The sequence below is a fragment of the Dendrobates tinctorius genome, unplaced genomic scaffold (genome assembly GCF_039654945.1).
Source record: "Dendrobates tinctorius isolate UK_male_01 unplaced genomic scaffold, ASM3965494v1 ptg000095l, whole genome shotgun sequence".
NCBI classification, from domain to species: Eukaryota; Metazoa; Chordata; class Amphibia; order Anura; family Dendrobatidae; genus Dendrobates; species Dendrobates tinctorius.
This window is the reverse complement of record NW_027361763.1, coordinates 2,541,109-2,564,695: the sequence shown is the minus strand read 5'-3', so window position 1 is coordinate 2,564,695 and position 23,587 is coordinate 2,541,109. Positions and strand designations below refer to the sequence as shown.

General features: G+C 45.9%; 1 protein-coding gene across 1 annotated transcript; it reads right to left on the bottom strand.

Annotated features, from left to right (window-relative positions):
- Nucleotides 1–4,390: 4,390 nt before the first annotated feature.
- Nucleotides 4,391–21,599, bottom strand: LOC141098741 (nicotinamide N-methyltransferase-like). Its single transcript, XM_073586711.1, has 4 exons — nt 21,442–21,599; nt 18,777–18,952; nt 6,639–6,849; nt 4,391–4,860 (listed from the first exon to the last, which is right to left on the bottom strand). Exons 2-4 carry the CDS (start codon nt 18,925–18,927, stop codon nt 4,431–4,433), a joined length of 792 nt encoding a protein of 263 aa, XP_073442812.1. The 5' UTR covers nt 18,928–18,952; nt 21,442–21,599; the 3' UTR covers nt 4,391–4,430.
- Between the last annotated feature and the right edge of the window lie 1,988 nt (nt 21,600–23,587).

The following is a 23,587-nucleotide window of genomic DNA, read 5'->3' as shown; positions in this document are numbered from 1 at the left end:
ATCCCTATCTCCGGACACGGGGTTCAGGGAGAAATCCCCTACATCCCCCATGCTGGTCTCTGATAGCGACTCGCAGGAGTTTAAATCAGATTCATCATCATCATCATCTGAAACCAGATCTGGCCACTCCTGTTTTCCACTAGAACAAGTCAATCATCTAGTAAAGGCAGTAAACACCACAATGGGGATTGAGGAGGTCCTGACAGAGAAGTCAGTACAGGATTCGATGTTTTGAGGAGTGGACCGAAGAAATCGTAGGTCCTTCCCGGTATTAGACAAAGTTAGTGCCCTTATTACGCGGGAGTGGAAAAAGCCCGAGAGGAAAGGCTCCCTGCCTTCAAAATAAGGTATCCATTTGAGGAAACAGCTTCATCCTCATGGCACAAAGCCCCAAGATTGGACGCGGCTATCGCACAAAGCGTGCAAAAAGACGTCCCTGCCCTTTGAGGACCTTGGTAGCTTAAAGGACCCGCTGGACAGGAAGGCGGATGTTTTCCTCAAGGGGACCTGGGAAACATCATCTGGAGCCCTACGGCCAGCGAACGCTGCCACGTACACCGCCAGGTCCTTAATGGTATGGTTGGACCAGTTGGAAGGGCAGCTTAGAGATAAGGTCCCAAGACAGGACATTCTTTCCTCCCTCTCTACAGCCCAGGGAGCGGCAGCCTTCCTCTCAGACGCATCGGCAGACTCTGTGAAGTTAGCAGCCAGATCCGCAGCCCTCTCCAATGCCGCCCGTAGGGCCTTGTGGCTCAAATGTTGGCCGGGTGACATGCAGGCCAGATCAAAGTTATGTGGTATCCCATGAAAAGGGGTTTACTTATTCGGTAAAGTGCTAGATGAACTCTTAGAGAAAGCTGGCGACAGCAAGAAACGCTTTCCCTATCTGGGAAGACCGCCTTACAGAACAGACTCCTCCAGAATGTGGTTTGACCATAGGAGAACAACAAGAGAAAGACCCAGATATGACACCAGGAGAAGAGGTAGGGGGTATATGTTTAATACCCCTCGGGACCGTAGCGATCCGAAATGACTGCCAGACCAGGTGGGGGGGAGGTTGTTGTCCTTCTACCCAGCCTGGTCATGTATTTCAAACAGTCCTTGGATACGGAGCATCATCAGAACAGGACTGAGGTTTGAGTTCCAGCAAGCTCCTCGTGAGAAGTTCCTTCTAACCCCCATCTGTTCTTCACCTACAGAACAGAAGGCGTTGGAGGTGGAGATCCAGGATCTTCTCCAGAAGGGTGTCTTGGTGAAGGTTCCTGAGCTACAAAGAGGTAAGGGGTAACAGGTACAAACACTCCCCCCTCTTTCTAGTTAAAAAAGCCAGACGGCTCCTCCCGCACCATTATTAATCTCAGAAGCCTCAATAAATTCATTGAAATTCACTCTTTCAAAATGGAGTCTGTGAAATTGGCTATTAAATTGCTGTTCAGTGGGTGCTTTATGGTAGTCGTAGACCTTAAAGACGCCTATTATCATGTCCCAATACACGCAGATCATCAGCAATTCCTAAGGGTGGCTGTTTCAGTGGGCGGAGTTATAGGGCATTATCAATACAGGGCACTTCCATTTGGGGTGGCGGTGGCACCCCAGGTCTTCACAAAGATAATGGCGGAGGTTATGGCTCATTTGCACGAACAAGACATTCTCGTGATCCCCTATCTAGACGATCTACTAATTGTGGGGCACTCGAAATCTCACTGCACCACCCAATTAGGGAGGGTAATATCCAGCCTTCAGGGTCTAGGTTGGATCATTAATTTTAAGAAGTCATGTCTGCAGCCCCTAAAAGTGCAACAGTTCCTCGGCCTTATCCTAGACTCTGATATTCAAGAGTATCGGTTACCAGAATCTAAAGTATTCAACATTCAGCATCAGATACTCAGGGTAATAGACAATCCATCAATTACTCTTAGAGGGGCAATGTCACTGTTGGGCTCACTTACAGCATGTATACCAGCAGTACTCTGGGCCCAATTCCACACCAGAACCCTGCAGTGGAACATTTTACACAATACCTGTCAGCTAGAAGGTCGCCTCGAGGGTAGAGTTACCTTATCCAACGATACCATTCAGTCCCTACGTTTGTGGTCACTAATTCCAAATCTGCGTATGGGAGTTCCCTGGGTAAACCAGATCTCCCGAATTCTAACCACGGATGCTAGCCCCAGGGGCTGGGGAGCTCATATGGGGGATAGGTGGGTCCAGGGAACGTGGACACCGTCAGAACAGAAATTTTCCTCTAACCTTAAGGAGCTGTTAGCCGTGGAGCGGGCTGTAAGTGCTTTCCTTTTGTCCCTACAGGGCGAACACGTCAGAATATTCTCAGACAACCAGGTAACTGTAGCCTACATTAACCACCAGGGGGGACCCCGGTCCAGGCCCTTAATGGATGTGGCGAATCGTATCTTTCAGATCGCCGAGGTTCACCTTCTATCCCTTACAGCCCTCCATATAAAAGGAAAACAAAATCTAACAGCCGATTTCCTAAGTCGCAACAGGCTCAATCAGGGAGAGTGGGCACTAAAGAGGGCCATCTTCGGACAGATGGGGGCTCCCAGAAATAGATTTGTTCGCCAGCAGAAGGAACACACAACTCCCTATGTTTTGTTCTCTGGATCCCAGAGAAAACCCGTATGCAGTGGACGCTCTCCTGATCCCGTGGAACTTCGACCTGGCGTATGCCTTCCCCCCACTAAATCTGATCCCAATAGTACTGAGGACAGGGCTCACGTTATCTTAATAGCCCCATTCTGGCCCAGAAGGCCATGGTTTCCTTGGCTGAGGAAGATGTCTGTGTCCCAGCCATGGATTCTCCCAGAGCTCCCGGACCTTCTGTCCCAGGGTCCAGTATATCACCCACGGGTTTCCAACTTACACCTAGCGGCGTAGAGTTTCAGGGGGAACTGCTAAGGGGGAGGGGGTTTTCCCGGGGGTTAGTCAACACCCTATTAAAAAGCAGGAAAGCCTCCACGACTAATATCTACGCCAGAGTCTGGAGAAGATTCTTATCAGTTTCAGGGGCGGAGGTTGGTCAGAAGATCTGCATTGACCAGATATTGGAATTTCTTCAGAAAGGGTTGGAGATGGGTCTAGCCACAAATACACTTAGAGTCCAGGTTTCTGCTCTAGGGGCATTTTACAACTGCAATCTAGCAAACAATTACTTGGTGGCAAGATTCATTAAAGCAGCAGCGAGATCCAGACCCATTATTAAACATAAGCTGGTTCCATGGGACCTCAACTTAGTTTTATCAGCTCTAACAGAACCCCCCTTTGAGCCCGTTGATTCTATCCCCATAAAAACCCTTTCCCTCAAGACTGCCCTGTTGGTTGCCCTAACATCAGCCAGGAGGGTGAGTGATCTACAAGCCCTCTCTAGGATACCTCCATACACCCTGTTCGGAGAAGATAGGGTCACTTTAAAGCCAGACCCCTTGTATTTGCCCAAGGTTGCCTCAAAGTTCCACAGACTACTGGAAATAGTCCTCCCATCCTTCTGCCCGAACCCCACTAGCCCGACCGAGCAGAAGCTCCATTCCCTAGATGTAAGACGGTGCCTCCATAGTTACATTTCGGCCACAGAACCATGGAAAAGGGACAATGCCCTATTTGTATCTTTTCAGGGAGCTAGGAAAGGACTTAGAGTGTCCAAAAACACCCTAGCTAGGTGGATTAGGGAGGCAATTTCTTTTGCTTATACAGAAGGTGGGCTGGAGATTCCAGAAGGCATAAAGGCGCACTCTACTCGGGCCATGGCAACATCCTGGACAGAGAGATTGGAAGTATCCATCGAGGACATATGTAAGGCAGCCACGTGGTCCTCTCCATCCACGTTTTTTAACCACTATAGATTGGATTTAGGCGGGTGCGCCGACCTCACGTTTGGGAGAAAGGTGCTTGAGGCAGCTATCCCTCCCTAAGTTCTCTTCATCTCTGTAAATCTCTCGTGGTGCTTTTATGGCGACTGAATAAATGCTCAGCTACTTACCGGTAGCGGTGTTTTTCAGGAGCCCATGACAGCACCTTTACATTCCCTCCCTCTGCTCTCACGTCTTGGATCAGCACCTTTTCTTTCAGTTAAAAGTTAGCACAGGGGTGAAGAATATTTACTTTGACTGTGTATATATGAATTGCTACTAACCAGGGAGGTCCTCTCATGCGCTGTAATCCAACTGAGGCGGGAGAGAGGGCCGCCCATTTTATGTCTGTAGGTTTCCTGTCCCCGAAGGGCGGATCCCCTCTCTCGTGGAGCTGTCATGGGCTCCTGAAAAACACCGCTACCGGTAAGTAGCTGAGCATTTTCACACAGTCAAAGGATTTGGACTTCCACAATAAAAAAAAAAAAAAAGCTCTGCCCCCCCCCCCTATAAAAATACATTGGACATTTAGTAAGATCAGACTTTGGGACCTATTTACTATACATCTTAAGTTTCCATCACTTTGCAGGCGATGATGAAAGCTTTTTGTTCATGGTCTAATCGATCTGTACAAGCCTCTCTTTCGATGTTCTCGTAATGCACAATAGCAAAGCCTTCGTCTGTCAGAGTCTTTCTTAAGAAGCTGTCATCACAGTTCAGCAGATGGTATTTCTCTTGTCCAACAATAAAGTAGGAAGCGTTGATATCTGTATAAATCAAGATATGGCCTCCAAGTTTGATCATGTTCGAAATTTTTCTGAGCATTATTCTGTACTCTTCGTGATCCCGACTGATCATTTCCAACCCCCATACACACGTAACACAGTCAGCTCTCGGCAACGCAAAAGGATTTGTCGGGTTCGTTTTGGTGAAGTCACACTTCACCAGATGTTTCATTTTTCTTCTCAGCATTTCTTCAGCATCTTGCCACCCGTCCCTGAAGATGACACATATTTATATAAAAGTACATGTTACCTTATGATATACAGTTGATTTAAAATCAATGTGAGACCAATTAAAAAGTAATTGTCAAATCTTATGTGCTTGATCCAACCTCAAGTGATCAGCAGAACCAAGGGTCAGGAATGTGGAAACAGTAAGTCGAAACTCTCATAAATGGCCAATAATTAGTACTAATAATTTATAAGATATGGTATTAAACACTGTAATTATACATTAATAGTAACAGATAATATGTATTTATTTTTTTAAATCTGGAGTCAGGGTTGATACATTTATACCAGATCCAACTCCTCTGGAAACTAACTTTGATTTTGACTTGGGTTCACATTCATCTGGTTGATCAAGAAGCAAAACAACTGCAATATGTTTAATCATGAGCAAATTTTAAAATATATTGTGTCAACTATTCATTGACTCCTTTTCATATTTTGAAACTGTGGTAGATTTCAGCTTTCAGCAGAATCATTAGAATAAAAGGAAAGTTGACATTTTTTTACTTGCCGCATTAAGGAATCACGATCTCAATTTTGGGTCAACTATTCAAGGACTCATTTTCATATTTTAAAACAGTTGTAGATTTTAGCTTTCAGCAGAATCATCAGAACTCTGATATAATGAGAGAATGTACGCTTTTCATTCGGCAACCATTATGTTAATTTTGGGTCAACTAGTCAAGGACTCATTTTCATATTTTGAAACAGTTGTAGATTTTAGCTTTCAGCAGAATCATCAGAACTCTGATATAATGGGAGAATGTACGATTTTCACTCGGCACATTCGGCAACCATTATGTTAATTTTGGGTCAACTAGTCAAGGACTCATTTTCATATTTTGAAACAGTTGTAGATTTCAGCTTTCAGCAGAATCATCAGAACTCTGATATAATGGGAGAATACGTTTTTCACTCGGCACATTCCGCAACCATTATGTTAATTTTGGGTCAACTAGTCAAGAATTCTTTTTATATTTTGAAAGTGTTGTAGATTTCAGCTTTCAGCAGAATCATTGGAATAATAGGAGAATGGATGAGTTTACTTGGCATGTTCAGGAACCATTATCTTCATTTTTAAAGATTATTGTCTCCCGCTGTGGCCCCGGCTGGATCTTCAAAGTATATTCTCTCTGAAACGTCGGAGCATTTCAGAGAATGACACACCTGGCTGTGATCATGCAGCCAAGCTGCAAATTATGTTGCTCGCAATTTGGGAAGTATGAATTGCCCTATAGGTTGGCTTTAACAACATTCAAGAAACAAAACAACTGAGAGATCATATAGTACAAATCTACAGAGAAAGCGGGAGAAGAGAGCTCACCAACGCTGCCAACGTATTGATATCAACGGATGGACGTGCTGAATTTCTTCCTACTTGCATAATAATACAGCACAATCTGCCACAGCATAAGTCTGTAGCTGTTGCTATTATTGTAACATACACTCTATTTCCCCCTAAACTGATGTGTACGTTTTTTTTTTTCTATTTGGTCAAGGACTCAAGATTTTTAAGTGTAGAATTGCACAAAATCAATTTTTTTTTCTAAAGCTGGTCAACTCACACCACCAGTTTTGGGATCTATTAAGGCAAGAGGAAAAAGTACTTACTCATCTACAAGGTTATATAGGCTCAACTATGAGGCCATATTTCTGCACTCTTATTTGCGTTGACCTATATGTGGTGGCTATCAATACAATATCAAATTAAATTTTTTTTGCCAACTATAAACTCTCGAAGAAATTATATTTTATACTGGACCTGCTTGCTCCTTTTAACTCCATAAAGAGTTTTGAGGTGTGAGTCCAGTCGAAAGCCTCTGGATCTTTGTTTTTCCACAGTTCAAGCTCTTTAATGGAGCCGTCACCGCATTTTAGAATGGAAATTTCTTCGAAGAACTCACAAACCGAGAGAAGATGAATTATAATGGGACCAAGACTGATGTCAGTCAGCGTTTTTCCACTAACCAAACCTGCGAATAAAAAAAAAAAATCGAAGTTTTAAATTCCTATAATTTTCCATATTATTCTAACAGAGATATTACTTGCTGTGATCACCAACATGAGATGAAAAACTAAGTTTTATCTGTACATTAATACTGGTCCTTACATATATCTACTCTGTCCTTATTGTTCTTGTTCAAACTGGGAAAAGTTGACCACCATAGGGAGTTGGAACCAAATTATCCGAAGATCCGCCTGTGGCTGTTAATCTATGACAGTGGCATTTACAGCGCTCTGGCAGTGGCGCAATGTTTTAACCGCCCATTGAATTTCTCCCTGACATGATTGCGGGACACCGATGGTTTTCTGTAACAGCCAAGAGTCTGCGGAAGACCGTCACGCCTGTCGTGATGGTACGCCTGTGGGAGCCTGCCTGTGGCAGGCATTCAAATTAGACCGTGAACTTTGCTATGTACATTATGTATTGTGTTGATACAGCTCGCCGTTACGTCCAGCTGTCAGCTAGTGGTGAGGGTGCAGTTACAACCACCATTCTCTATACACAGAGCGGTGACTGAAACTGTGCCGGTGCCGCCCCTATGACTAGAAGCCAAATGCTTCCTGAGGAATAAAGATAATTTCCTCCCGGCGGCGGGCTCCCGATCCCGGCACCGCATTGTGTCAGAATGATATTAACCTGTAGATTAACCCTATATCTGCAGGGTAATAGCGTTATCTTACATGACAGGTTCCCTTTAACCCCATTCTGACATCAGGCCCAATAGTACGCCGATATTGGACTCCCTCCCTTTGATGTGGGCTCCGGCGGTGATCCCACATCTTTAGTGGCACATGTCAGCTGTTTTGAACAGCTGACATGTGCTCGGAACAGCCGCGGGTGGAATCGCGATCCACCTGCGGCTATTAACCTGTTAAATGGCGCTGTCAAACTCTGACAGCGGCATTTAACATGCGATTCCAGCAATCGCTCTGGAAGTCTGCCCATCGGTGACCACTGTCATATGATCGCGGGTCACCAATGGGTCGGCATGACAACCAGAGGTCTCCTAAGGACCTCTATTATTGTCAATGATTGCTATGAGCGCCACCTGGTGATTGAATTCTGCTACATACAAGTGATCTGAGCATCGGGTGTATGTAGCAGAGCCAATCAGTAGAGTTGAGCGAAACGGGTCGAAAAAATTCAAAAGTCACCGACTTTTGGCAAAGTCGGGTTTCATGAAACGAAACCCGACCCTAGGATGAGGTCGGCCACGAGGTCGGCGACTTACGCGCAAAGTCGCGTTTCAAAAGTTTGTTTTGCGCTCTTTTTCAGCCAATCAGGATCCACGGACACTGTGGGCAACGTGATGACCTAGGCACGGGTCACCACCATCTTTCAGAAGGGCATGCAAGTGATTGGCTTGCTTTGGTGGGCGTCACAGGGGGTATAAAAGGGCGTGCACGCCGACCGCCATCTTCTGCCGATCTTAGTATAGGGAGAGGTTGCTGCTGATTCTGTAGGGAGAGCGTTAGGCAGGGAAGAAGACAAAAAAACTGCTTCTGCTGCTAGCGATTTGGCCTGCACAACACACAAGTCACTGTGTGTGCAGTGCAAGGGGAGGCTATATAGTGGTGTATCAGTGGTGTTGGTTGTTGGGCTGCCTTTTAAGGCTTCCTGACACGCTGGCATTGCTGTTTACCCACTGCTCCGCAAACTGCTTTTTTAAAAGCAATCCAATCTCCCTTATCCTCTAGTCACTTTTGTCACAGCTGTGCCATCGAGCCTGTCACATAGCGCTCAGATATCAGTGGGCCTCACACAATCCACAAGTGTCCAGTGTCCAAAAGTGTGCGCAGAGATTCAAAATCTCCATTATCCTCTCGTCACTTTTGTCACAGGCAGCTGTGCCATCGAGCCTGTCACATAGCGCTCAGATATCAGTGGGCCTCACACAATCCACAAGTGTCCAGTGTCCAAAAGTGTGCGCAGAGATTCATAATCTCCATTATCATCTCGTCACTTTTGTCACAGGCAGCTGTGCCATCGAGCCTGTCACATAGCGCTCAGATATCAGTGGGCCTCACACAATCCACAAGTGTCCAGTGTCCAAAAGTGTGCGCAGAGATTCAAAATCTCCATTATCCTCTCATCACTTTTGTCACAGGCAGCTGTGCCATCGAGCCTGTCACATAGCGCTCAGATATCAGTGGGCCTCACACAATCCACAAGTGTCCAGTGTCCAAAAGTGTGCGCAGAGATTCAAAATCTCCATTATCCTCTCGTCACTTTTGTCACAGGCAGCTGTGCCATCGAGCCTGTCACATAGCGCTCAGATATCAGTGGGCCTCACACAATCCACAAGTGTCCAGTGTCCAAAAGTGTGCGCAGAGATTCAAAATCTCCATTATCCTCTCGTCACTTTTGTCACAGGCAGCTGTGCCATCGAGCCTGTCACATAGCGCTCAGATATCAGTGGGCCTCACACAATCCACAAGTGTCCAGTGTCCAAAAGTGTGCGCAGAGATTCAAAATCTCCATTATCCTCTCGTCACTTTTGTCACAGGCAGCTGTGCCATCGAGCCTGTCACATAGCGCTCAGATATCAGTGGGCCTCACACAATCCACAAGTGTCCAGTGTCCAAAAGTGTGCGCAGAGATTCAAAATCTCCATTATCCTCTCGTCACTTTTGTCACAGGCAGCTGTGCCATCGAGCCTGTCACATAGCGCTCAGATATCAGTGGGCCTCACACAATCCACAAGTGTCCAGTGTCCAAAAGTGTGCGCAGAGATTCAAAATCTCCATTATCCTCTCGTCACTTTTGTCACAGGCAGCTGCGCCATCGAGCCTGTCACATAGCGCTCAGATATCAGTGGGCCTCACACAATCCACAAGTGCCCAGTGTCCAAAAGTGTGCGCAGAGATTCAAAATCTCCCTTATCCTCTCGTCACTTTGGTCACAGCTGTGCCATCGAGCCTGTCACATAGCGCTCAGATATCAGAGGGCCTCACACAATCCAAAAGTGTCCACTGTCCACAAGTGTGTGCAGAAATTCTAAATCTCCCCTGTCCTATAGACACCTTGTACCTTGTTTTACATTACTATATAGTTTGTTGGATTTTGTCTACATTTCTACCAAAAATGAGGAAGGCTGGTGGAAGAGGCCGTGGAATTGGGCGGGGGTTGGCAGCTGGTAATGATGGTGTTGGTGGTGGATCTGATGGTAGTGGCAAGAGCAAAATAGGACCGAATGCAGGAGGTGCTGACCCTGCGTCATCGTCTGGCTACATAAGGCCTCGAACGCTTAGTTTTCTAGGAGTTGGCAAACCACTTTTAAAGCCAGAGCATCAGGAAAAAGTTTTGTCTTACATTGCTGACTCAGCCTCCAGCTCTATCGCCTCCTCTTCTTCAGTTGTAAAAAGTAAAAGCACTGAGTCGTCATTGGAGGCTCATGTTCATGAACCACACCTTTCCTTGTGTCCTTCACCCCAACCAATTTTGAAGGATGACGCAGGCCATACTACTGATTACTCCATGGAGCTGTTTTCACATACCATGCCTGGATTATCAAGTCAAATGGTGAATTACCCAGGCCAAGATGAATCTGACATGGAGTGCACTGATGCACAGCCGCTGATGGATGATTCTGCTGGTACATTCACTCAGAGCACTACATTGTCCTTGCAGTGTACAGAGCCAGATTCTGACCCTGATGAGACTCAGGTGCCCCTTCCCGCACACTATACCACCATACACGGTGACACAGAGAAAGGTGCACATGACATAGAAGAGGAGGTGATGGATGACCCAGTTGTTGACCCAGATTGGCATCCATTGGGGGAAGAGGGTGCTGCTTCCAATAGCTCAGATGAGGAGCATCCACAGCAGACATCGACATCGCAACAGCTGTTATCTGGCAGGCCCGGAGCACTCCAAAGACAGGTTCCAAACATCAAAAGAGTTGCTGGACAGCTTGTCCAGAGGGTCAAAAGATCACAGCGTGCTAGGCCGCAAAATGTCTGCCAAAGTAGGAAGAGTGCAGTGTGGCACTTTTTTGAACAAAATCCTCATGATCAGGCCAAGGTTATCTGTAAGAAGTGCGCAAAGACCTTTAGCCGAGGGAAAAATCTGAAAAATTTGAATACCAGTTGCATGCTTAGACATTTAACCAGCATGCACTTGCAAGCGTGGACACAACACCAAACCTCAAGTGCCACATGTGCAACTGATCACAACGAAGGTAGTCAGCAACGCTACATTGTTTCCCCCACTGTAAGCCCACCGGTTAGCACAGCAGCAAATGTTGAGGTGTCGTTGCAAGACCACAGCAGTCAGGGAATCCCACTGTTATATCAACGAAAGACTGATTCTAGGCCATCAGAAAGAACACCAACTCCATCACCATCATCAACCCTCTCTCAGTCCGCCCTGTCCACCGCTACTTCCACCATATGCAGCTCTCAAGTCCAGCTCACCCTCCCAGACACTATGAGTAGGTCAAGAAAGTACTCAGTCTCTCATCCGCGTACACTGGGTTTGAACGCCCACATTGCCAAACTAATCTCGTTTGAGATGATGCCCTTTCGGTTGGTGGAAAGCACAGCTTTCCGCGAACTCATGGCCTATGCAGTACCACGCTATGACCTACCCAGTCGCCACTTCTCTCGCAAAGCCATCCCAGCCCTCCACCATCATGTGAAAGACCGCATTGTCCATGCACTCAAGCAGTCAGTGAGCGGAAAGGTGCACCTCACAACTGATGCATGGTCCAGTCGGCATGGCCAGGGCCGTTACGTGTCCATCACTGCGCACTGGGTTAATGTGGTGGATGCAGGGTCCACAGGGGACAGCGGTGGTGGGACAGTGCTGCCTAGCCCACGGTATAGGAAACAGTTGGCTGTAGGCGTTCCACCCTCCTCCTCCTCCTCCTCCTCCTCCTCCTCCAGAAGCGAAAGCTCGTCCACAGAGTGCAGTCGTACGAGCACTCCATCTGCAGCTGCCACTGTTGCACACGATGTGTCCCCCTATCGAGCAGCTAGTGGAAAGCGTCAGCAGGCTGTGTTGCAGATGATGTGTTTGGGCGACAGACACACCGCCGAGGTGCTGGCCGAGTACTTGAAGCGACAAACTGAGTCATGGCTGGGCAGTGTACATCTTGAGGCAGGCAAGGTAGTTAGTGATAACGGCCGTAATTTTGTGGCAGCCATAGCCCTTTCAAAACTCAGCCACATACCTTGCTTGGCTCACACCTTGAACCTGGTGGTGCAGTGCTTCCTCAAAAATTATCCGGAGTTAACAGCCCTGCTCCAGAAGGTGCGAAGACTGTGCGCGCACATCCGCCGGTCGCCTGTACACTCCGTTCGTATGCAGAAGCTGCAGCGATTGCTCCACCTTCCCAACCACCGCCTCATTATCGACATTGCAACAAGGTGGAACTCCACCCTGCACATGGTGGAGCGGCTGTGCGAGCAGAGGCAGGCCATAATGCATTTGTGGGAGGATACACGGCCAGGCACTTTGAGAGCAGACATGGAGTTGACAGGCGTGCAGTGGTCGAAGCTGAAAGACCTTTGTAAAGTCCTTCAGTGTTTTGAGGAATGCACACGGCTGGTAAGCGCAGACGACGCCATCCTAAGCATGAGCATCCCACTTATGCGTCTGCTCATGCAAACTTTGACGCACCTTAAGGAGCAGGCGTCTGCAGCCAATGTTGATGAGGAGGAAGAGGAGGAGGGAATCCTTGATGACATTCAGCCATTGTCTGCTCAGGGACCTCTCCTGGACGAGGTGGAGGAAGAAGAGGAGGAGGAGGAGGATGATGGGGATGATTACTTAGGGGAGGAGGATGCATCTTGTGGGGTAAGTGAAAATGTTGGCGTGGCAAGGTCTGGTACAGGGTTTGTGCGTGACTGGAGGGATGTGGATTTGCCAGAAAGTGCTCCTCCACCCAGCACTCGCAGTGCATCATTGATACCGGGAACATTGGCCCACATGTCACATTATGCCTTGCGGATCCTAAAAAGGGACCCCCGCATTGCCAAAATGATGAACGATGACGACTACTGATTGGCCAGCATCCTGGATCCACGCTATAAAGGCAAATTACAAAACATCATGCCACAGGAGAACCTTGACCTAATATTGGCTAATAAACAAGCAACTCTGGTAAATCGGTTGCTTGAGGCATTCCCAGCACACAGCAGCGGTGATGGTTCTCACACGAGCCGTACGGGCCGGGGGCAGCTTGGCAGAGGTGTTCATGGTGCACACAGCAGAAGTGGCGTTGGAGACAGGGGTTTCATGACAATGTTGTGGACTGATTTTTCAAATACCGCTCACACAACTGGTAATACTGCATCGATGGAAAGTGACAGGAGACAGCAGTTGTCAACTATGGTTACAAACTACTTTTCCTCCCATATCGATGTTCTCCCACACAGGTCATTCCCCTTTGACTATTGGGCCGCTAAACTGGACACCTGGCCTGAATTGGCCCAATATGCCTTACAGGAGCTCGCTTGCCCAGCTGCAAGTGTGCTATCGGAAAGAGTCTTCAGTGCAGCTGGATCAATCCTGACAGAAAAAAGGACCCGTCTGTCAACCCAAAATGTGGATGATCTAACCTTCATTAAAATGAACCACGCATGGGTTTCCAAGGATTTTGTCCCACCTTCCCCTGATGACACATAGGGTGACAGAAAAATGGCTTGCTTTGGTCCACCTCTTCCTGGTACTTCACTTATTTCGCCTTTTGCATCAGCTGAATGTCCAACATCAACATATGCCACTTTCTAAAACTCCCTAACTGTGCTGCCTCCCCCCCCATGGCCGGGGTCAACACCTAGCGCACGACACCGTGCGAGTGCCGTTGCCCTGGACAGGTGGGTAGGCCGACTCTTGGGCGCGGGCACTGGCACAGGGTCCCTCATAGTGCAATCAAGTGTCTCTGACGGTGGTGGTGCACACCCGCCGTCAGACACACCGCTGTACTATGAGGGGCCCAGTGCCAGTACCGACGCCCACGAGTGGGCCCCCCTTACTTGGGCAGGGCCCCAGCATTTGCAATCTTTACCTCTCCCTGCTCCTCCGCTGTGTAATCTGGGCCGTCAAATCCATACTGGGCCTAACACCGTCTGAGCCTGCCTCCTGAGACATATATTTTGAATGTGTACGCTATCCATACATGTTATCCACAGATACGGTACCCTTTCTAACCTTTGTGCAATCACGTGCAATCCATACTGGGCCTAACACCGTCTGAGCCTGCCTCATGCTGTATAGACATATATTTTGAATGTGTACGCTATCCATACATGTTATCCAGGGATACGGTACCCTTTCTAACCTTTGTGCAATCACGTGCAATCCATACTGGGCCTAACACCGTCTGAGCCTGCCTCATGCTGTATAGACATATATTTTGAATGTGTACGCTATCCATACATGTTATCCAGGGATACGGTACCCTTTCTAACCTTTGTGCAATCACGTGCAATCCATACTGGGCCTAACACCGTCTGAGCCTGCCTCATGCTGTATAGACATATATTTTGAATGTGTACGCTATCCATACATGTTATCCAGGGATACGGTACCCTTTCTAACCTTTGTGCAATCACGTGCAATCCATACTGGGCCTAACACCGTCTGAGCCTGCCTCCTGAGACATATATTTTGAATGTGTACGCTATCCATACGTGTTATCCAGGGATACGGTACCCTTTCTAACCTTTGTGCAATCACGTGCAATCCATACTGGGCCTAACACCGTCTGAGCCTGCCTCATGGTGTATAGACATATATTTTGAATGTGTACGCTATCCATACATGTTATCCAGGGATACGGTACCCTTTCTAACCTTTGTGCAATCACGTGCAATCCATACTGGGCCTGACACCGTCTGAGCCTGCCTCATGCTGTATAGACATATATTTTGAATGTGTACGCTATCCATACATGTTATCTGGGGATACGGTACCCTTTCTAACCTTTGTGCAATCACGTGCAATCCATACTGGGCCTAACACCGTCTGAGCCTGCCTCCAGAGACATATATTTTGAATGTGTACGCTATCTATACATGTTATCCAGGGATACGGTACCCTTTCTAACCTTTGTGCAATCACGTGCAATCCATACTGGGCCTAACACCGTCTGAGCCTGCCTCATGCTGTATAGACATATATTTTGAATGTGTACGCTATCCATACATGTTATCCAGGGATACGGTACCCTTTCTAACCTTTGTGCAATCACGTGCAATCCATACTGGGCCTAACACCGTCTGAGCCTGCCTCATGCTGTATAGACATATATTTTGAATGTGTACGCTATCCATACATGTTATCCAGGGATACGGTACTCTTTCTAACCTTTGTGCAATCACGTGCAATCCATACTGGGCCTAACACCGTCTGAGCCTGCCTCCTGAGACATATATTTTGAATGTGTACGCTATCCATACATGTTATCCAGGGATACGGTACCCTTTCTAACCTTTGTGCAATCACGTGCAATCCATACTGGGCATGAGAACGGCTGGCGAGCTGTTAAGCAAGCTACAGCACCTGTCCAGACAAGTACAGGGATTCCCTAGCGAGGAGACTTATATCATTGTTTTCAATGTTGGGACAGCAATTTTTGGGGAGCACTATACTCTGGAGAATGATAGATGGGGCCCACCATACACTGGAACATTCCAAAGGTGGACATCAGACACTGGAACAGCATTTACGGGGCACATTATACACTAGAGCATTAGAAATGGGGCCCATTATGTTTGGAGCATTATTTGGGCCCATAAGACAGTGGAGCTTCATCCATGGGGACCAACATATACTGTAGCATTATGTGGAGCTCATCATATACTGTTTCAAACATTATATGGGACCAATGATTCTGTATGGAGAAATAGATGGGCCTCGTCATGAGATGTAAAAAGTGAGGTATTTTTCATTGTACTATACCGCTATTCATCTGCCGTATCGGAGCATGATGAGTTGTGGTATGTGTTAAAGGGGCGCTCTTTCGCCCAGGGCACATGAAAACCTGCAGCCAGCCCTCCCCCCCCCCACAACTTTAGCCAAATAACCCCCATTTTTCAGTGCGTAACTTGTATTATGAAGTTAATTAAGTTTGACAAGCTTAAGTAAGAAGAATTGATGCTTTTGGCATTCAAATGGGCACTGTAGGTGTGTTTCCTGTCCTCCTCTCACTGCCGATTTTTATTCCCCATTGACTTACATTGGGTTTCGTGTTTCGGGACGACCCCGACTTTTCCCTATAATCGGACGATCTTGCTCGACCCGACTTTTGGAAAAGTCGGGTTTCACGAAATGAAACGCGACCCTAAAAAAACAAAAGTCGCTCAACTCTACCAATCAGGGCTTGGAGACTATTGAAGCATGCCAAAAGTAAATAAATTGTTTTTAAAAATATAAAAAAAAATAAAAGTTCAATTCATCCCCCTTTCGCCCCAATCAAAATAAAACAATAAAAAAACAAACATACACATATTTGGTATCGCCGCATTCACAATCACCAGATCTATCAATATAAAATAAAATTAACCCGATCGCTAAATGGCATAGCTAGAAAAATTCAAAAAGCCAGAGTTACTTTTTTTGATCGCCGCAACATTGCATTGAAATGCAATAACGGGCGATCAAAAGAACATCAGCACCAAGATGGTATGATTAAAAATGTCAGCTCAGCCCGCAAAAAATAAGCTCTCAGCCATCCCGAGATCATGAAAAATTGAGACGCTACAGGTATTTGAATATGGCGCAATTTTATTTTAAACAAATTTTGGAATTTTTTTTCACCACTTAAAAGAGAACCTAGACATGTTTGGTGTTTATGACCTTGTAATAATCTGGAGAATCATAATGGCAGGGCAGTTTTAGCATTTAGTGAGCATGGTGAAGAAAAAAAACAAAAAACAACTGTGGGATTGCACTTCTTTTTTGCAATTTCACCGCACTTGGAATTTTTTTCCCGTTTTCGAGTACACAACATGGTAAAACCAATGGTGTTGTTCAAAACTACAACTCGTCCCACAAAAAACAAGATCTCACATGGCCATTTTGACAAAAATAAAGTTATGGCTCTGGGAAGAAGGGGAGCGAAAAATGAAAATGCAAAACCAAAAATACCTCTGGTCGTTAAGGGGTTAATGGGTGGCCAGGCTATGCAAATTGAGTGGGCATGATACAAGTTGTCATTATCGTTCAGGGAATATTCTTTTGCCACATTCTATATCAGTACTGCAAGGATTTTTTTTTTCATTTACCAAAGTTCATGTTAGGGAGCTTTCACATTGCGTTCTAGCATCTGTTCGGTGACCCCGTCGTGGCGTATCTCCAAGTCCCCCACAAAACGGGGTTTGCACGTATGCGCCGACGGACCATAGACTATATTGGTGCCGGCAGAGCGAACGTGTGCTCTTCCGTGCATTTTTTTCAAGAGTTTATGTCTACTGGAGATTGACACCCAGACTCCGGCTGCTACATCTGAGTGTCCCGCCTCCAGCAGGCATACACTCTCGAAAATGGCAGAGCGCTCGTTAGCTCTACCTGCACCATTATAGTCTATGGTCCCATCGGCGTCTGAACCCAGAACGGGTGCTGGAACGCAATGTGAACACACCTTAATATGTACTTCCGTCTAAAAGAAATTCAGTTTCATTTATAATGTTGCAGCGCTAACTCTTTCAGGCTGTGACCCCCTGCACATTGCAGGCTGTAGAGAAGCTAGATAAACTAGAAATCTGTCAATGATGGGGAGTTTTTAACACTTATTTGTCTTTTTCGAATCTCCTCTGTGCTGATATACAGCATAGTCACAGACCACCTAAAAGTTGAGCTGAGCTTTGATATGGTCAAATAACACGAAAAAGACAAATAGTCTGTTAACAGCATAAGTTATGAGTTAATGGCGCAGTTAGAACTGTGTTTAATCTGGTGTTATCTAACGCATTATTCCTACCATGAGATCTTGGTAAAAGGACATTGTTCTGCCCTCTGAATATAGGGTGAATATGTTTGCATTATGCGCTGGTTTTGTTAGCACCATCTAGTCGTGGCTGAATTTATAGCTGTGTCTTAAATAGCATTTACAGCCTGTGTCTTTAACACAAGTGTTGCACTATGGATTGACGCAATGCATTGTGGGAATGAAGCAATGTATTCTGGGATGAGGAAGATGGCATTTTATTCTGTATATTTCATAAGGACACACGTGTTTATCTGTCCTCCTGTTAACTCCCCTACTTGAGTTTGTTATCTGGGTAAAGCATATCTGGTAAGATTAATATCTTTCTTGCAATGCAGTTTTGTTCAGAGATGTTATTAACTGTATAGCAGCCAGTGCACAGCAGATGTAATTAGACACCTGTATGTTTCTATGTAAAGTTTGCATCACGCTGTATACTTCCCGTAATTGTGTTAGCTGTGTGATCATCTACCCAATACTTACCCATGTCGTTTGCATTCTTTATAGTTTTACCGCATGTTCTATACTCTTCACCAATAAACAAGTTGGACTACAGAGAACAGTCTGCTTATTTTGGAAGATAGGTGATTTATGCTGTATGCTAGAGTGCACACCGTGTCAACGTGTATGAAGGCAGAACAGACATCATAATCATAGAGCGGGTTTATGATCCCTTCTAAGAGTCAGAGCCGCTAACAAAGAGGGTCCTTGGCTCTGAGGGACCCAATTTATTCAGTATTGCTTCTGATTGGCCCCATGTAACCATCTATATCCCTAGCGGCAGCTGTATAGCCGGACATGGCCCTTCTCAGTTGTCATCCATGTATACGAGAGCATGACATGATCAGGGCTTACCACCTTTGCAATCCTGTTTCTGATCGGCGGTTTATGAAGCTGGATGTCCTATGATTTTTGGACATAAACTCATTTATCCTTGAGATACAGTTTACGACACATACCTGAGCTAAATACCTTATAGAAACACCTGATCATGTTCATTGTCGACTCCTTAAAAACCGAATACGGCACATATTGGGAGAAGTAGTCCTGTAGCATCATCTTAACATTGGCCTCATGACTGGGATAGTGCAGCTTCAGGCATGGATCCATTGTAACTTTTTTCTTTGCAGAATTCCTAAAACAAAAGTATTTTTATAGTTTGCATTTGATTAATATTTCAATTACATATTATTAGGTGGGATTTAAATTGTACCTATCATTTCAAATGAGGATAACACTATTTCTGGCCATTATACAGTTGTGCTCAAAAGTTTCCAAACCCTGGCAGAATTTTTGCTTTATTGGCCTTTTTTCAGAGAATATGAATGATAACACCAAAACTTTTTCTCCGCTCCTGGTTAGTGGTTGAGTGAAGCCATTTATTGTCAACTACTGTGTTTTCTCTTTATAAATTATAATGACAACCCAAAACATCCAAATTACCCTGATCACCAGGGTATGCAAACTTTTGATCAGGGTCATTTGGATGTTTTGTGTTGTCATTATGATTTAAAAAGAGAAAACAGTAGTTTGACAATAAATGGCTTCACTCAACCACTAGTCATGAGTAGAGAAAAAGTTATGGTGTTATTCATATTCTCTGATAAAAGTCCAAGAAAGCAAAAATTCTGCCAGGGTATGTAAACTTTTGAGGACAAATGTATAATCGGGTTGTGTATTTTTACCAGTTTTTCCCCTCTGTTTTCTCCTTGTATTTTTAGTTGTGTGTGGTAATTAGAGCATATAATGTCCCCCATACTCAGCAGACACAGACATGAAGGATTCCTGCACTCCTGTCTATGTAACACATGTTCAGAAGCAGCAGCAGCAGCATGGAGAACTTTATACATGAGCACTGAGCAGTGTAGCTGGGAATACAGCACTGTAGTTAAAGAAAACACTTAGCAAAGGCCATGTGTCTTCCTCTCTCTCCCCCTAACTGCTTTCCATAGACTTCTAAAGAAAGATGTAATCTGATCTCTCAGCGAACTTGCATTTTGCCATGTTTTCATATGTGTATGTGCTTTAACTTATATAAAAGTTTGGAGATATTGCATTATTTTACACTCAGTTTCGGACTAGCCCATAGGTTAACAGGGGAATCCCCCGATGGGCCCCTGTGCAGATCTGCGCCCCCAACCCTACTGTATGGGCAGTAGTTGATTCGCTCTGAACAGAAAAAAGCAGCATCTCCTCATTCATTAAGCAAACTACCCAGGTTATATAGAGATATAGGTAACTTTGTGCATCAGGGTTGTGTAATATTTGCATGCAGGTGAAAAGTGGGCCCCCAAAGTCATTGTTACTGGTGGGCCCTTGGCACCCCAGTCCGACACTGGCATCTTCCGGTCCCTGTAATACTTTGCGCGAATGACCGCGATGATGTCGCAGTCTCGCGGGAGCGCAACGTCTCACGGTCATTCGCACAAAGGATTACTGGGAGCGGAAGATGCCGGGAGCGTGGAGAGAGGCGGGAAGATCATCGCCGGCCGTTGGAAGGTGAGAATAACAATATTTTTATTTTTTTATTATTTTTTACATCATATCTGTTACTACTGATGCTGAATAGGCAGCATCAATAGTAAAAAGTTGGTCATACTGGTCAAACACTATGCTTGACAAGTGTGACCAACCTGCCAATCAGTTCTCCAAGCGATGCTACAGATCGCTTGGAAAACGCTAGCATTCTGCAAGTTAATTATGCTTGCAAATCGCTAGTTTTTCCGCGGGAAAATCGCGGGAATTTAAAATGCGATTTTCCTGCAGAATGGAATTCCGGATTTCTCGCGGTAACTTCCGCTGGAATTCCGCTACGTGTGAACTTAGCCTAAATCCGCACTATGTTATAATTAGGTTGAACTTGATAGACCTATGTGTCTTTTTTTAGAAGTGTATCAAGTTTTCCTTAATCATCCGTCTTGCATTCTCCAATGTGTACACTAGATGTCAGTAGAAGTTTACAGAATAACAAGCAAGACGAAGCCCAGGCGGCTCGCAACAGACATAATTCCGAAAATTCAGCTGTTACCTGCTCTTTACAGTTTACAATTTCAACTAAACCAGAACTATCATTGTGATGGAGACTTGCGTTATACATCATAATGGCAGCCAACTAAATGCACCCACCGCTCCTTTTTCAGAAAACTTATATAATTAGATACATTCATGTATTAACAAATGATCAATGTGCTAAACTTATACTTGGAGCAAAATTCACAAGTATAAATTCCTCCAAAGGAGGACACTAGCTCAAGGCTGAGGCGACAGAACCAGAAATAAATTGCGTGAAACGAACTATTGCTGAATATAAAAATAGAAATGTAACCAGATATACAGTCATTAATATATAGTTATAAGTGATAACATGTTACCTGAGCATGCTCGGGTGCTAACCGTGTGTCTCCGGCGCGCTCGAATAATTTGTTCGAGTCAAGTTCAACATGCAGAAATTGCCACATAAACAGGCAATCAATGCATGTGTTGCGACCGTTGAACCTCCGCGAGGCATGCAGCCACTGAGACTCGAATTGTTTGAGCATGCTGAAGACCCTCTGTTAGCACCCGAGCCTGTTTGGAGAACACCCTATCCGAGCTTGTTTGCTCATCAGTTATAGCTATCCATACCGGAGGGGCTGTCACAAAGCCAGAGCTTAGAAGACGGCTGCAGGTCAATCTTGCCGGACAAACAACACAGCAGCCGATTCGCTCCAGGAGACTTTGATTAGACGACAATATGAAGGAGATTCTATAGCTTGTAACATATCATTTGGAGAGCAATTAAACAAAGGGCGTAAGTAGTCTGACTGCATAATGGTATGCAGAAGGCATGACACCGCCTGCGCAGCACCCTATAACATTAATACGGTGAGTACATGTTATCTCATTTGGAAACACCTTGCGCCTCCATAATAGAGGTTATTATGTACACTTTTTTTTACAAGCTAATCTATTTTTAATCCTAAAAAAAGCCCCTTTCTGATGTTAGTTTGGAATGGATCTGTCATGATCCCAGTGCAGGTTTTTGAGCTGCACGCCGGGGGTTAATGTCTGGAGCTCTGTGCAGGTTTTGACCTGCACACTTGGGGTTAATGATTGTGGCCTCTTTCTGGTTCTGAGAGAGCGTCATAAACCCCTGGGAAGCTTCAATCCCTGCCAGTTATACTTTTGCCTTTGGCCTAGTGTGCTGACCCCCGTGTGCCTGTTTGTTGCTATAGCTTGTTTATATGGTTCTGACGTGGTTCTGTTTCCCGTTGTGGGTTTGCCTGTTGATTTTGTACTGCGTTATTATCTTTTCATGACTCATTGCCTGTGACCTGACTACTCTCTGCTCGCCCCTTTGTTACTTTGCAGCTATCTCTGTGTGTGACTCATTGGCTACATCCTGACTATTCTCCCTGTCTATGCCCCTTGGTAACTTTGTCTCGCAGTTACTCTGCTAGGAATTGTCTTGCAGCTCCTAGCTCTGTGGAGTTTAGGCCACCCCCCAGCAGTCACGTGCTTCAGGTCCTGCGGCTCTGAAGTACGCATCTACTCGGTTGCTGCCCGCTTCACAGGTAGCTTTGAGCACGCTTTTGCTTTACTCAGGACACGCGCACTGGCTCAGTGAGCAAGTTCAGTGCAGTGTCTCTGACATTATAACTGGCCTACAATTTTTTTTTCTCTCCTCACTTCTGCAGCATGGACCCAATGTGTGCTTTATCTGAGCAGGTGAAATGCTTGACTCAGTCACTGCAGAAGCTTAGTTTGGAACACAAAGCTCTGGCCCAGTCCCAACGGCGGGTTGAGGACTCAGTTCAGGGGGTGCTTTCTGCAGGCTTCCAGCAGGTGGGGAATAGAGAAGTCATTTTAGTCCCACCTGAATCCCTGGTTAAATTGCCAGATATATTTTCTGGTAACAAGGATGATTTCAGGGCATTTAAGGAGGGCTGTAAGCTTTTTTTTTCTTTGAGACCCCGCTCCTCTGGGGATGAGAAACAGAGGGTGGGGGTGGTGATGTCCCTGCTTAGGGGGTCCCCACAAGCCAGGGCATTCTCGCTTTCCTCTTCTGCCCCTGAGAGAATGTCTGTGGATGCATTTTTTGAAGCCTTAGGGCTTATTTATGATGAGCCTGATAGAGTGCGGTTGGCTGAGGACAAAGTGATGAGTGTCTGTCAGGGGGAGCACTCGGCCGAATGGTTCTGTACTGAATTCAGACGTTGGGCAGCGGAGATTTCCTGGAGTGATGCCGCCCTTCGGGGGCTGTTCCACAGAGGCCTGTGTGAACGTCTGAAGGATGCTTTGGCACTTCATCCTCGGCCTGACTCCCTGGAGGATGCCATGGTCCAAGCGGTTCGCATGGATCGCAGGCTGCGGGCTAGAGGCATTATGCAATGGGAAACGCCCTTATTCTTCAGTGGAGATGAGACCCAGACTCTTCCTATGGCTATGGAGGTGAGCGCTGTCACCTGTGAGGGAAAGGAAAGAAGACGCCGCCAGGAAAAGCAGTTGTGCTACTATTGTGGGAAATCTGGACATTGGAAGAAGGACTGCCCCTCTCCTGTCCATCATCCTCCAAGATGGCGGGAAACGACTAGGTCTGGGTAGTAATTGAGGAGGCTACCCAGACCTTCAGGTACAATTTTCCTCATGTGCAAAAATGGTGCTGCAGGTGGAACTGGAACTTGGTTATGGTCCTGTTCAGACTACTGCTTTTATTGACTGCGGTTCGGCTGTGAACCTGATTGATACCAAGGTTATGACTCTTAATAAGATAGGGACAGTCAGGCTTCAC